Source organism: Actinia tenebrosa, unplaced genomic scaffold (genome assembly GCF_029948245.1).
Source record: "Actinia tenebrosa isolate PJP-AT-01 unplaced genomic scaffold, QUT_ActTen_1.0 PGA_scaffold1__47_contigs__length_23844297, whole genome shotgun sequence".
Lineage (NCBI taxonomy): Eukaryota > Metazoa > Cnidaria > Anthozoa > Actiniaria > Actiniidae > Actinia > Actinia tenebrosa.
This window is the reverse complement of record NW_028292578.1, coordinates 1019974-1034807: the sequence shown is the minus strand read 5'-3', so window position 1 is coordinate 1034807 and position 14834 is coordinate 1019974. Positions and strand designations below refer to the sequence as shown.

Below are 14834 nucleotides of genomic sequence, written 5' to 3'. Positions count from 1 at the left end.
TTTGTGTGTTTGTCTGGAATCTAGGATTGGTACGGAGGGATACCGGAGGATCCGTCGAAAGCTTTGTTGCATGCTGCATCTTCAGGGACGGCGGAACCGGGGGGGCCTTAGCCCCCCACTTTTTGTGAAATTTTAAAACACTTTCACTAAATTCAGCCCCCCCCCCCCCCCCCCCCCCCCACCTTGCCATATACAATATCACTATTGAGCCCCCCCCCCCCCCCCCCCAATCAAAAAACTGCTCCGCCGTCTCTGATCTTGCATCTTGTTGCATCTTGCACTTTCGCGATTATTCTACGTCATAACAAAGAATAAGGGGTAACTATATGACGGGCAGTTATCTTGCAATGCAACATCACTTTAACTACATCGCCATTCTTCTACGTCAGAACAAAAAATAGTAAGGGGTCACATGACGGGCAGATTTCTTACCATTCAACACGTTTAGAGCAACAGTTTTTATACTTTTACAAATTAACTTAAATATGCTGTAAAGACTGATGATGTTCTTGTGTGCTGCGTGTGTATTTGTATAGTTTTTATGTCTTTTTTTGTCACTTTTTCAATCATTGATTTTTTGCCTATGTATTTATACGGTGTGTTATTATGCTCATTATCAAATAGCAGAAATCCCGACCCTAAACGTAATGATTTTTAATTAAGAATATGTAAACCGACTTCCAAGCATTTTTAGCTTTCTAGTTATTTTTGGAAGTTGGTACCTCTCAATCTGTCTAACATATAAGAATGTATCAAACTAGAAAATAATGTAATAATGGGTACAAATAAAGTTCTTCTTCTTCAACAGTAAATGTCTCTACTTTTTCTTCCATGGTTCTCACTTCGTTATTTCTTTATACTGTTCTCACTCTTGTTTCTAGTTCATGGATTAAACCAGCTTATATTTTACCCTGTCGTACTTTCCCGAACGCTTCTCATACTCACGGAAAGGTTTTACTTCTTTTTTTACTTTACTCTTTAGTAGTTGGTGATTTTATTTCGCACTGCTGCGAGTTCTCATTTGCGTTAAGTGATTCATATAGTGATTCCATTATCTCTTATAGCGATTCAGTATTCTCGTATAGTGTTCCATATTCTCGTATAGTGATTCCATATTCTCGTATAGTGATTCCATATCCTCGTATAGTGATTCCAAATTCTCGTATAGTGTTCCATCTTCTCGTATAGTGATTCCATATTCTCGTATAGTGATTCCATATTCTCGTATAGTGATTCCATATTCTCGTATAGTGATTCCATATTCTCGTATAGTGATTCCATATTCTCGTATAGTGATTCCATATTCTCGTATAGTGATTCATATAGTGATTCCATATTCTCGTATAGTGATTCATATAGTGATTCCATATTCTCGTATAGTGATTCCATATTCTCGTATAGTGATTCCATATTCTCGTATAGTGATTCCATATTCTCGTATAGTGATTCCATATTCTATTATAGTGATTCCATATTCTCGTATAGTGATTCCATATTCTCGTATAGTGATTCCATATTCTCGTATAGTGATTCATATAGTGATTCCATATTCTCGTATAGTGATTCCATATTCTCGTATAGTGATTCCATATTCTATTGTAGTGATTCCATATTCTCGTATAGTGATTCTCATGCGGTGATTTATATTTTTATGTTGTGATTTGAAAGTTAAACATATCCATTTTGATATCTCTGGTGATTTTTGAAATGTCATTGGTTTTCACCATTGCAATTAAATCACGAATCTCCTATAGCTAGTTGAAATAAAAACTGTATAGATCCGAGTTAACGCTTAGAAACCTATTGTGTCGTCTCGCAGGTGGGGTACTCGATTAATTCTTCGACAGCTTTTATCCTAATACAAGCAATTTGTACAAAGCCATGGGGGAATAAGTGCATCAACTGGATCTACTTTAGTCAATGTCGTGAAAACAAGTAAAACATTTGATTGACGTTTCCGATTGGTAAAGAGGTTGTCGTCTACGTATACTATTAAGAAAACCACTTTATGTTCACTCTCATGTTTATCTTAATGATGCATTGACGTATACCGGTAAGGAGAAGGGGGACACAGTACGGAATAGCGAATAAGCCTTTTGTTTTAAACGTAAGCTTGTGTTTCTGCTTTTTATTCTCGTCAAGAACACGGACCTCATTGTTGAGACTGATCCAGTTCTTTTTATTCAGCGAAACAATTTCCATGTCAGAATGACCTATCGCTATCGCCATTGGCGATGACAACATTTAGTGAAATAAGTGTATACCGAACAACCTATAAGAACTGAACCAGCAGAAACAAAATGAAGCACTGACAAAAGATGAAATTTTTTTACTTAATCTTATGAGTTCTTTTAAATCAGTTGAATTAATAACATTTGAGAGCTAATTTTTCAGCTGCAGGAGCCAGCATGAGGTAAAGCCTCCTAACGTAACCCATTGCTAAATCAAACTCTGGAAACTAAATGTGAATGTGAAAGTGATAATCCTGACTGCACAAATGCATCCAAGACCAAGAAGCCAACTGATATTCTCATTCTTCCTGTTTTATTTCCATTTTCGTTATTGTTTGTTAGCTAACAATTCGCTAGGCCTACAAGCATTTTTCACGAGAGTTGAATTTCACAAGCTCGAAGGAAGTTCTATTCAAACCGTCTTCGTGAATAGTATCATCAAATGCTGTTTTAAATGTCAGCGTTTTTCAGATTGTGTAGCTCTGAATATCGTCACACTGCCAAACCAAGATGGCTTGTATGAATGTGTGTTGTTGAGGAAGGAGGCAGGCGATTCTACTCGACCATTAACAGCATCCCATCTTTATCATCACTACACTCTTCGCTTGATGGTAAGTGGTCAGGAATAGGTGTTAGTAAAAAATATAAGCACTTCATATCAATTTCGTGAGGTTTAAATTCAAAGTGTGCATATACAGATATGATAAAATTTTGAAACTTCGTTTTGCTGCTCGAGGTTTCATTGCACAACATATACGCGGGATATACGCGCATTTCAAGAACGTCAGTCGGAGATCTGAGATGGGCGAAATATCACATTCCTAACTCAAAGGTGGTCATGCTTCATATCCCAATCTAAAAATAAACTACGTTGCTCGGCTGTGAGTATATTACATTTTGCAGCGTGTTACGCGATGTCAGATTTTAGATTTTAGATTTCCGACCGACAACGTATTTTCAAATATGTGTATATACATGTAGAATTGTACATCGAAAGGGTTAGAGTTTTTGAGAATATAATTCATCAGTAGAGCAGCTTGCCTAATTTTATTCATTAGTATCGATCAGCGGCGATCATACGAATGAAAACAATTTTGCTACAAATGAAACTACAGTTCGAACAATTTCAATACTTGAAAACCTCAGTTTACCGGCTTCACTCGGTTCCGATGATTAAGGAAATTGAAATATGAAATGATGTGATTATTATTATTTTTTTATTTTTACAAACATCGAGAAATGTTCATGCAATATTAGCCATTCTGAAGTTGAGCAAAAAACTGGATCCACTTAGCATTGCGGTGCATTGTGGGACTCTTAGGGGGAGAAACAGACGCCAATAATAGGACGTTTGCATGATGGCGTCATTTGACTCCCACTACCAAGATGCTTCGCGAATTTTCTTTCTTATTCAAATTTGTATTCCCTCATGAGAATAGTAAGACAATTGGTGCTAATTAACTGAACAAGAGAAAGTGTGCAAGGGAGTCTGGTAGTAGAGGTCAACGACGCCATCATACAAACGCGGTCCTATTTGGAAATACGTGTTCTAAAACAGTCGTACAACGTACTGCAATACCAACTCGAACCAGGTTTTTCCTCAATCTCAGAATGGCTAATGAGAATGAAATAGCGTCCTTGAGCATGGACATTACAGTTGTACCGGAATCAGTAGCAGATCTAGAAATGGTTTAAGAAGTGAATGTGTGGGAAGGGAAGAAAATGATAATCATTGATTACTTAGAATGAAATACAATTTCATATTTCAAGAGTGGATACAATTACTGCGCAAATATTCATCAAAATAATTAACCAATTTACTACAGGATATAACCAGTTTACTACAGGATATAACCAGTTTACTACAGGATCTGATCAATATAACCAAACGAAATTCTCAAGTTTAATCGAGTTAATCAATTTTAATAGGCCTAATTATTCTTGGTGCAATGTTTTTCTATTTTAGACCACGTGTCATTCCCTAGAGTATCATTTCTTTGTTTAAAGTGTATATGACACGAAAACATTTCATCATTTAAAATGTACAGTAAATATATCGTAATGAAATTTGTTCGTCTTGAGATATTTGAGAAAATTAATCCCAATTTGTGACGTCATTTTGTTGACACGTACTCTAAATTCGGTAGTAACGCACTAAATATAAATTGTAATTCGTATAAAATAACAATAAAAGGTATATTTTATTCAGCTTTATTTGATAGCTTAAGTAGTACTCTTCCAATGTTGGGAAACTGAAAAATGTACTACCTGAAATTAAGATTCTACAATCTTATACTCATTAATAATTCATGAGCTTATCGACCAACCAGGGTTTCTTATTTGTACCACGTGCAGTAGTTTGAAAGCCTCATCAAATACGACCGCACCCATTTCAAAGTTCTAGTACTTTGAAATAAAAACAAACATAACAAAAAGAGTAAATATAAAAGATGTCGTGTCAAATACTCGTCACTGTATTCTATTGGGGTTTCAAAATCCTCGTGAAATTTCAAATGCCGAGGCGTAGCCGAAATCCAATCAGATTTTGAAACCCCAATAAAATACAGCAACTCGTATTTGAAACATTACATCAAACATATTTCGTGTATTCGTAACTGAATCTGGAGACTTGTAATCAAAATGACGTCACAACCTGTGCTATGACAAGAAATAACAAGGGGTCTGAAATGGGTAAACCTTGCAGCAAGACGAATTAGGTCTATTGGGCCATAGGGTCCGCTGCGGATTCAAATGAGAAATGGCCATACCCACCAGCCCCCCACCCCTTATACCCCTCTAGACCCGCTGGTATGGAGTCCTACCAGGGGAGCCTACGTGGCAAGCAGCTGATGTGATGTATTCATTAAAATACAATAGCGCACCCAATACAATCGATAGAACGACAATAGAATACAATAGATTTTCTGAATACATTGTGCTATGTAGGTTCTCCCGTCCTGCAAGACGCGAGAGATTTGCTTACCCTTTCTTATTTCAGCCCCCACCAAACTCCATTCATTGGCCGGGTGATCAACGGTACAAGATCAACACAAGTCCTGTATGTTTTGGAACTAAAGACTCATCATTTGGACGATTCTATATTAAACAGAATATGACAATCACCGCAATCAAGCTTGTCCACCTGTCTGGTTACTTGATGTGCAATGTGCTGCAAGACTCGTGCAAAAGCAACTGGGGCTGTGCCGCTTATACTACGACCCGTAATAATTCCTATGAAGACAGGCTATATACAATAATAACTGACCATCAAGACCACAAGATACTTCCTAAAGACGAATTTATCAAAAGTTTCGTGAGTCTAAGCTACAGCCTCCCTGGAATCACGTCCCAGTCTCCTGAACTGCTCTTCACAAACTTTACCACTCCGATGAATGTTACTGCGGTTCAAGAGTTTCGCATCTGGTATGGACAAGACCTTGTAAACAAAAGTGAAAGCAATAACGAAGGAAATGCGTGTGTTGAGGTGTACGTGTATGGAAATGAAACGGTATAATTTGATGCTTTAAAAAATTTAAGTTAAGGTACCTGGACTAGCTAAAGTGGGTGTCAGTGGGACATTTGTTCAAATCGTATTCAGTATATTCTAGAAGTGACTTGATAATAAAAATATCCATAAAATTGTCTTTCCAAATTGCATGTTAAAAGTGTGAAATTCACACATAAGGCGTCAAAAAAACACAGGTTACCCAAAGAAAAGAAAATACGGCAGGGCCGTAACCACCAATTTCTGATTGGTCCGGTTTTCGGTTTTTTCGATATTTTTTAAAAAATTTTTTCTTAAATTTTTTGCCCGAAAGTTGGTCCGGTTGAAACCAGACCGGTACGGTCCTAATATGCTGTGCAAATGGTCAAAAACAAGTACAATAAGCGTTATAACTAAAAACATTTCTTTCATTTATCAATAATTCTTATTAATAATATTAACACATTTTAAAATCATTCAATATCCATCCATCTAGTTTGTATTCGGAAGGTAAGCGACTATCAAAAGAGCTGAACATATGCAGCAGTCGAGCCATCACGCCATGTGGGATCTCCTACGACCTTAGCTCGACACATTGGACAGGTCTGCTCCCGGTCAAACCACAGGGATATACAGTCCTCACAAAATATATGCTGAAGAGATAAAAGTGAAAATAAATCATTTAAAATAAGGCCTTTGTAGAGTTTGATACACAAGTTGCATTGGTCTACTGAGCATCAGCACAGCCCACAGAGAGGGTCCTGAAGGGGGTCCTTACCACATTTCTTAGCCCCGTTTGGACCAAATCCCATAATTACAGCCTTAAAATCTCAATCCTAATCACATTTTTTGTTTGTTGTTGTTGTTGTTGTTTTGGTTTTTTTTCGTTTTTGAATTCCATTCCCAGCTTAAGTAATACGAATCCTAGCTCCCATTTTACCCCTTCAGTTCCCTCAACAGATATTGATTACTGTAAGCACTGTAGTGCCTGACACCTAAGGTATACAGTAAATGCAGAGGGTCACATTGGTGAAAACTTCAAGATGAAGCACTTGAGTTTGAATGATAAAAGAGTGGCAAAATTTCCATTATACAATGACTTTTTATACTCATGCAAGTGGAATTCTTTTGGTTGTTCCTTCATATTCTTTATTTTCATGTTTAATATTAGCATACTTCGCTAATAACAACAACATGGCTGCCATGTCTTTGTCATTTGACTATGGGGATGATTGCAAATCATTATTAAATCTCTCTACTAATATTTCCCATTTCAGACCACATTTTATCCCCTTGAGAAAAAGATTCTTTGTTCAAGTTGTATCCATATTCATATATCTCCTTATATGCAACCATTAAACAAAGAAATGATACTCTAGGGAATGACAAGTGATTTGAAATGGGTATACATTACAACCAAGGTAAAGAGGTCTATTGAGTTGCATTAGGAATATCCCACAAGGGGTCTATACAAACAGCATAAACCAACCTTGCAAGTTCTGAGCATGATAGGGTCTGTTAGTTCCTCTTGGCAGATTGGACAAGAATCGCTGACTTCAGACATTTGTTGCTTAGAAGGTACAGTACCATATTGCTGAACAAAAACAAAAAAAAAAAAACCAAGAAAAACCATGAATAGACTTTACAAACTGTAAAAGTCACAATGAAAAATATATGTTTCAACTGAACAAATGTCTGGCTCACAGAATAAAGTTCATACTTATAGCATTCTTAGTGATAAGGTAAAATGTTTTATGGATATGATGACATGGTCTCCTTAATGCACCAGAGGTGATCCAGAAATTTGAGAAAGGACTCACCACATCACGACAGAAGGTCTGGTATGCACTGTAAAGCTCTCTTATCTTCCCTAGCACCATACGACCCTAAGAAGGATAAATACTGCATGAATATTCAGCAAGGCAATCAACTGTACACTTTTTCTTAGCTTTCCATCGGTGATGTTTTATCTAATGAGCTTTAAATATAAAGATATAACTAGCTAAAAACTAGTGTGAGCTGCGTCGGTGTTTCTAATGAAACAGTAATGATGAAAAGGTAAATTATACACCGTGAAAAGATGAAAAAACTTACTGACGTTTCGGACGCTAGTCCTTCGTCGGAGTAAAAGAGAAAGAAGTGGTAGAAAGGAGTGTATATATGATAGAATAAGACAAAAGAAACCAATGAGAGCAAGGTAGGCAAGGAAACAAAAACAAACAATCAAAAGACAAAAGAAAAGGTTAGTTGAAAATAAAGCGTTCATTAATCCCGTTGGGACTAAGAGTGCCCAATAGGTGAATAAGCCGCATTTCTTTGGTCTTGCGACAATCATTGTTGCCGTTAAGCAAAGAAAGACCGAAAACAATGAAGTCAGAAAGAGAATGGTTAGCTAGATTAAAATGGCGGGAAACTGGTTTGGTGGGATCGTTATTGCGAATATCATAAAGATGATTGCAAATGCGATCACCAAGACGGCGGCCAGTCTCGCCCACATACAAAAGATTACAGCGGGTACATTTAATACAATATACAACATTAGAAGTGGTACAAACAAAATGGTCAGTGATTTTAACAGTTGATTTAGGACCGACAACAGAAGTGTGAGAGACTATGTGAGGACAAGTATAACAACGTTTACGAGAACAGCGAAAAGTACCAGGTTCTTTGTTAGAGGGAAGAACTCCCTTGACCAAGAAAGAACGGAGATTACGATCACGTTTATAGGAAAAGAGAGGGCGGTTGTTGAAAATAGCAGAAGTGCGAGTATCAGAGTCAAGCAGAGAAAAGTTGCGGTTAACAATGGGTTTAATGGAAATGTTAATAGGATGATACGTAAGAGTGAAAGGAATGCGGTCATTAGAGGGACGAGTGTGAGGAGTGAGAGCGGTGGTACGATCAATAGTAGAAACTTTACGAATGGCGCGATCAATAACATGAGCAGGATAATTACGCTTAAGGAAGAAGGAACGCATCTCAGAACATTTAACAGAAAAATCAAGATCATCACTACACGAACGACGAAGACGAAGAAATTGCGAGAACGGAATAGCGTTAAGAGTGTGCTTAGGATGAGAAGACGAGTAGAGTAAATAAGAATGAGAGTCAGTAGGTTTGTAATGGACACTAGTGCTAAGACGGTCGTCATTAACACTAAGCAAGATGTCAAGGAAAGTGACTGATGTTTCACTAACCTCCCACGTAAAGTCTAAGGCAGGGTGAAAAGAGTTAACAAAAGAGATGAAAGAATCTAAGTCATTACGCGAACAAGAAGTAGCACCAATACAATCATCAATATACCGTCCAAAAAACTCAGGTTTAGGTCCAGTATATTGTTGAAAAACAAGGTTTTCGATATAACCAACAAACAAATTGGCATAACTAGGGCCCATCTTAGTATCCATAGCAACACCGTTTATCTGCCGATAATACCGATCACCGAAAGAAAAACAATTAAGAGTAAGAACAAGTTCAGCTAAGCGTAACAAAGTGGGAGTGCTGGGCTCGAGGACAGGACGAAGATCGAAAAAATGCTGAAGAGCACGAAGGCCCTCATCATTAGGAATAACAATATACAAAGATTTGACATCCATAGTAAACAAAAGCTTAGAAGAGTTATCAGGAAAGCGAAAATCATTAAAAATACTAAGAGCGTGATTAGTATCCTTAATATAAGTAGGTAAAGACTGAACAATAGGCAACATGAGAGAATCTAGATAGCTAGAGATGAGTTCGGTAGGACAACTACAAGCAGAAACAATAGGACGGCCAGGGTTGTTAGCTTTGTGAATCTTAGGAAGAAAATAGACGTGAGAAGTACGAGGAGTAATAACAAAAAGGTTTTTAGCAGTGGAGGGTAAAGAGCCATCAGAAATGAAAGAGTTAACAGTGTCTTTAACTAATTTTTGATTGTCAGGGGTAAGATCCTTATCCACTTCACAATAAAAATTAGTATTAGAGAGTTGACGTAAAGCCTCCTGTTTATACAGGTCAGAACGCCAGACAACTACTGCACTGCCTTTGTCAGCGGGCTTAATAACAATGTCAGAACGATTGCGTAATTGACGTAAAGCCAACCACTCGTCCTTAGAAAGATTAGAATAACTGAGTTTACGGTTAAGATTGACATTAGAAATATCACGGCGACACTTATTGACAAAAAGATCAAGAGAAGAAAATTGTTCCTCGGGAGGGACCCAGTTAGACTTACGAGGACAAAGGCGCTCAAAGACATCACGTTCACAGTTAGAGTTAGAAGAGCTTAGCTTTAAATATATTTAGATAGTCTCCCCTAGTAATTTTCCCCTGGGTCCGTTTGTACGAAGGGTGGATAGCACTATCCAATGGATAAATCCTTATCCAGGATAATACAATACAAAAAACTTTATTTGAATTTGAAAGAATATATGGATAAAGTGAGGCTGTTGTTCAATAATTTCATGCAGTGGATAAGATTTATCTGTCAGATAGCACTATCCACCCTTTGTACAACCAGAGGTCCCTGTACATGTAGTTTACTATTCATACTTGATACAGCTTAGATACATCCTTACCTTTAGAATTAAATATAATGATGTAGCAATTACTGCAAAGTACTCGCCACCATAATTATAGTCTGTAAAGTAGGCAAACCATAATGGAATAGGGACGAGCATCCTGTAGCACTGAGATAGATGTTCTAGAAGCATGTAATACTTGCCCTAGTAAAGAAAAACAACCTTCGTGTAAGTTTAGTAGAGATGGTGTATGAAAAGATTAAGAATATTTCTATAATACGATAATAGCAAAAAAAAAAAAAAAAAAGAATGAATGAATGAATGAAAAGATGAGAAAGGAAGAAAGAAAAATAGAAAAGACCAAACAAAGTTCATGTCTTACTGCTATTTTCCATAAACATGTGAGCTTGCTAGCAGCAAAGCTACATGCTGAAATTTGGTTTTTCACTGCCGTCAATCAAAACTAATTAGTTGGTACCTTTCATATTTTTGACTGGCGGCGTTGAAAAACCAAATTTCAGTGTGCAGCTTGCAGAATTAACAGAATTAATAGAATTAACAGGTACAATAATAACTTACTCTCTTTCTGAAAGGGATTACTCTATTATGGTTGATGATTACAACTGATTTGAGAGCCATTGTAATAAGACGGATAACAAAATCTGAAACCAAAAGAAAAAAAAGAAAAAAAAGAAAAAATAAAATACCACCTTAAAACCTCAGATACCTTTATTTTCAAGATGAATCAGAAAATGAAAAACAAATAACAATAAAGCATATTTTTGGAAAAATAACTAAAATATTTTAATTATAAAGTTGTAAAATTTATTTTCATTTTACATCAATAGACCATTTCACAGATCCCACGGCTCAACCTCAACCTCGTCAGCATGTAATATATTCTTTAGAAATTGCCTACAACCTGTGAAATTCTTTCAATTGTTCGTTGATGTGTAATTTCCTTTCATTACTGCGGACTGTAGTCAAATTCTAAATATTACACACTGACGAGGCTGAGGTTAAGTAACAGGATCCGTGAAATGGCCTATTATGTGGGAGTGATTACACAATCTCTTGGGCCAGAGGCTCATGGCTAAAGCACTGGATGCCAGATCGAACAGGAATTTAGAATTTAGAAGTTAAAATTGATCTTAGTAGGTGAAATTGAAATTAGTAGGTGACAGTCTGGATTAATTTCTTGGAAACAGGCTGTGATAGACAATTAATGGCCCAACAAACTCAAAACTTTCTATAAATTTCTTTGAACATTATTTATGCATATAGATAAGCAATAGGAGAATGATCATACCTGTTATACCAGTACACCAAAATACAGTCCACACATCCATTTTATGGAAACTTGGTCTGCTGAACACAAGGCTAGAATAGGAAACAAAATTACTAAGTTTACAATAAAGGCTTTGCACCATCACTTGATGGGAACCAAGACAGAAGGCATAAAATAAGGCTTTCCCCTGGGAAACTGAATTCTTTCTCACAGTGCAAAGCCACCATCAAAACCAGAAAATGTCACAGAATACATTCATTGAACCAGTCACATTGCAGTATGCAAGATCCAATCAGAATGCTAGGACATGGTACAATGTACCTTCTTCACATTCAGGATATGACAAAAAGTGACACATAATATACATATTTCCCATTTGTATGAAAACTGAAACAAAATGTATGAATGAAGAAATAGAAAATGCACACATTTGTTGAGTTCAGTGATAAAGTATGCAGGGATTGGCATAACATGAGAAAAATGTTAGGATAACCACAGTACATAGTGGCATTGTGCTGCAGCACAGCAAGCAATTTTGTTACTTTATCTCTTTTATAAAATACAAATTAGAGTATATATGTTATTTTGGACACAAATGATGAAATAGGAAGAGCATGCATGCAAATAATGTGTGCTCTAACAATGTGAGCATGTCATGCTCCCAATCACAATGCATGATTTATAATAGATATTTAAAGAAATTACAATTAATGGCAGTATTGCTACAATATGTACTTAAGTAAAAAAGAACATACCAGTTTTCCAGGTGCTGATTGTAGAAGACATAGTAAATAAAGAACACATTGCCAGAAAGAAACAAAAATGTCCAGAGAGACACTCTTATCAGCCTTCTATCCTGGAATATCAATATCAGTAGTACAATTAATTATCAGATTCTCTGACAACAGGCAACCAATAACACACTGCTCTAATGAATTACCAACAACAAGGCAATGTTAGGAGTAACAGCAACACAAGAACTTCACATTCTGAAATTGTTACATAAGCATGCAGTCGTGAAATTCAGATGGAAAACACAGGTACCCCCTAATAAGGCCTCCGTAGTTGATGCTCACCTTCAAGGCAACCTGTCTTTTAACAGTATTATTGGCATGAAGATATGTTCCACACAGACCAATGAACACAAGGATACCTGGAAGTATACACACAATACAACTGATCAATTCCAATGTCCATACCCAAGTTAATTATATATATTTTCAGATTGAAGGGAAAAAATTCACAAAAATAGTTAAAATATACACCAAATTGAAATATGGTGACCAATTTGAATAACTTTTGTTCTGGACTGACTGGCGACTGATTAGCCTTGTGTTCACATGGAAACGCAAAAGCATTTTCACAAGCAAGATAGGCTAGTCAGTCTAGAAAAGTAATTATTTAAACTAATTGCCATATTTATATTCAGTGTATGTTGTTCTTTCCAGGAATTCGAATTGTATCATAACCAATAAAGAGATTTAATGGTGCACAGCCACCTTAACTGACGATAAAAATAAGCTTATTACGTCATGTGAAACACAGCATAATTAGCATACAATTTGCCACCATGTTTACTAACGACTTACCAAGCCTATGATCCCACATAATTCTGCTCAACAACAACAGCACAAATGGCAAACTCTTCTCAAGCCACGAAATCGTGCCTTGAAACTCCATCCTATCCCCATTCGACCGAGTATTTCCATTTCCACCTCCCTGATTAGAATTCGTGTTACGATTTCCGTTTCCATGTTCAACATTCTCCTCCGTGTCGGAGGAATTTCCAGAGTTCATATTCACGTTTGGGGAATACCTCCCCGGGTCGTTTCGCATTCTAGATCCATAACGATTAAGTCCTGGCTCCGTCTCGAAGCCTAGAGCGTGAGATAAGTCCACGTATGTCGAAGGAGACATAGGAGACAAGGGAGACGTTGATGTCGATCTCGAGTTTACTGTCCTTCCAGACGACCCAAAGCTAGGCACAAACTCGCGAATCACAGATGTTAAAGGATTAAGGTTCGATAAAGTTATCTGTCCATTGCCTGGTGTGTATGTCCATGATGCTGATCGTACGTGAGACGATCTCTGTCGGTAAGCAGATAAATTCCTGTTGCTCTCCGCCATTTTGTTTTTCTAATATCTGACGCAGAAGGTTGTGGGTTGAGGGAGAATGGGGGAAAGTAATCCAATCTCTTTTTGGTCATCGGGCTGCAACACACTCTGGGTACGATATTTGGAAATAATCTTGAGGTGCTTTAGAAGACTGGTAATTATTTCATTTCATTCAAAGTATCTAAGCAGGAATATGCATTTTGCGTGAGGGATATACACAAAGACGCGCATAGTGAATGGAAAAACCAGGGCGCGGTTGTGCGAAGGGTGGATAGTGCTATCCGACAGATAAATCTTATTTTATTGAACAGAACAGAACAGAACAGAACAGAGGTTTATTGCTCTTAAATATTAATTACATTTGGTAACAATATAGAGAAACTTAAATGCAATATAAATGTATAATAAATATCTATAACGGCATCGACTTATCCGCCGCTTTAATATCCACTGGATAAGATTTATCCGTCCGATAGAGCACTCGAAAGGCAAGAGAAACATACGGCTACGCTTCGTATTCAAAAGGTCAGAAGTCCATAACTAGTTATGAACTTCAAAGGTCTAAATGTTATCTAAGCTAGGCTTACTTCTCTAGTGGTCCAGTATTTACAGCTTACAGCGTGTTTACAGTACAGCGCACGGTTGTACGAAGGGTGGATAGTGCTATTCAACGGATAAAACCTTACCCAATGGATAAGTCGATGCTGTTATCCTATACTGAAATTTATCCACTGGATAAGATTTATCTAACCGGGCCTTCAACGAGACATAAGGTTACTATATCAACAGACGTCACTTCCGGTAATATTTGTGTTTTGACTAGGGGCCAATTGCCCTATTTCACTATGACGTCAGTGCTTGTTAATAGAAAATTCGACAAAATTTGCTCCTAGCGAAAGAGTTTTATCTAAAATGGCCTGGTTTTCAGATATAATATGTGTTAATATGTACTAAAAATATTCTGAGCGTTTGCTGGCTATTTTACTAAATTTGCGTTGATTTGACCCCCTTCGACGACCATGATCCTTTGCGTTTAAACAATAGATTGTTTCGATGTGACGTCATAGTGAAATAGGGCAATTAGCATTCAAAAGCTTGGAGGTTGTATGTGTTTCTTGATTTCTGGTGTCAGGTAGTACAAATAGCCAGATACGATACTTTGAGAACTATTTTGACATGTTTTAGCTTCAAATTTGCTAATTTTATATTAATTGACCCAC

General features: G+C 37.0%; 2 protein-coding genes across 2 annotated transcripts; one reads left to right on the top strand and one right to left on the bottom strand.

Annotated features, from left to right (window-relative positions):
* The first annotated feature begins 2058 nt into the window (after window positions 1–2058).
* LOC116295712 (uncharacterized) lies at window positions 2059–6406 on the top strand. Its single transcript, XM_031703617.2, has 2 exons — window positions 2059–2842; window positions 5230–6406. The coding sequence occupies exons 1-2, from the start codon at window positions 2498–2500 to the stop codon at window positions 5743–5745; spliced, it is 861 nt and encodes a 286-aa protein (XP_031559477.1). The 5' UTR covers window positions 2059–2497; the 3' UTR covers window positions 5746–6406.
* LOC116295711 (E3 ubiquitin-protein ligase RNFT1) lies at window positions 6123–13658 on the bottom strand. Its single transcript, XM_031703616.2, has 9 exons — window positions 13089–13658; window positions 12576–12652; window positions 12255–12355; window positions 11521–11591; window positions 10791–10873; window positions 10269–10415; window positions 7536–7601; window positions 7205–7309; window positions 6123–6368 (listed from the first exon to the last, which is right to left on the bottom strand). Exons 1-9 carry the CDS (start codon window positions 13624–13626, stop codon window positions 6237–6239), a joined length of 1320 nt encoding a protein of 439 aa, XP_031559476.1. The 5' UTR covers window positions 13627–13658; the 3' UTR covers window positions 6123–6236.
* Window positions 13659–14834: the final 1176 nt, after the last annotated feature.

Bases quoted from the DNA above. Each gene is read 5' to 3' on its own strand.
- LOC116295711 (XM_031703616.2), bottom strand. From the start codon at position 13,626: ATGGCGGAGAGCAACAGGAATTTATCTGCTTACCGACAGAGATCGTCT. The intron at 10,416-10,790 runs GTAAGTTATTAT...TTTCTTTACTAG, and splicing joins TAATCCCTTTCAGAAAGAGA to GGCAAGTATTACATGCTTCT. The intron at 7,602-10,268 runs GTAAGGATGTAT...TATCCTTCTTAG, and splicing joins CATTATATTTAATTCTAAAG to GGTCGTATGGTGCTAGGGAA.
- LOC116295712 (XM_031703617.2), top strand. From the start codon at position 2,498: ATGCATCCAAGACCAAGAAGCCAACTGATATTCTCATTCTTCCTGTTT. The intron at 2,843-5,229 runs GTAAGTGGTCAG...TTCTTATTTCAG, and splicing joins ACTACACTCTTCGCTTGATG to CCCCCACCAAACTCCATTCA.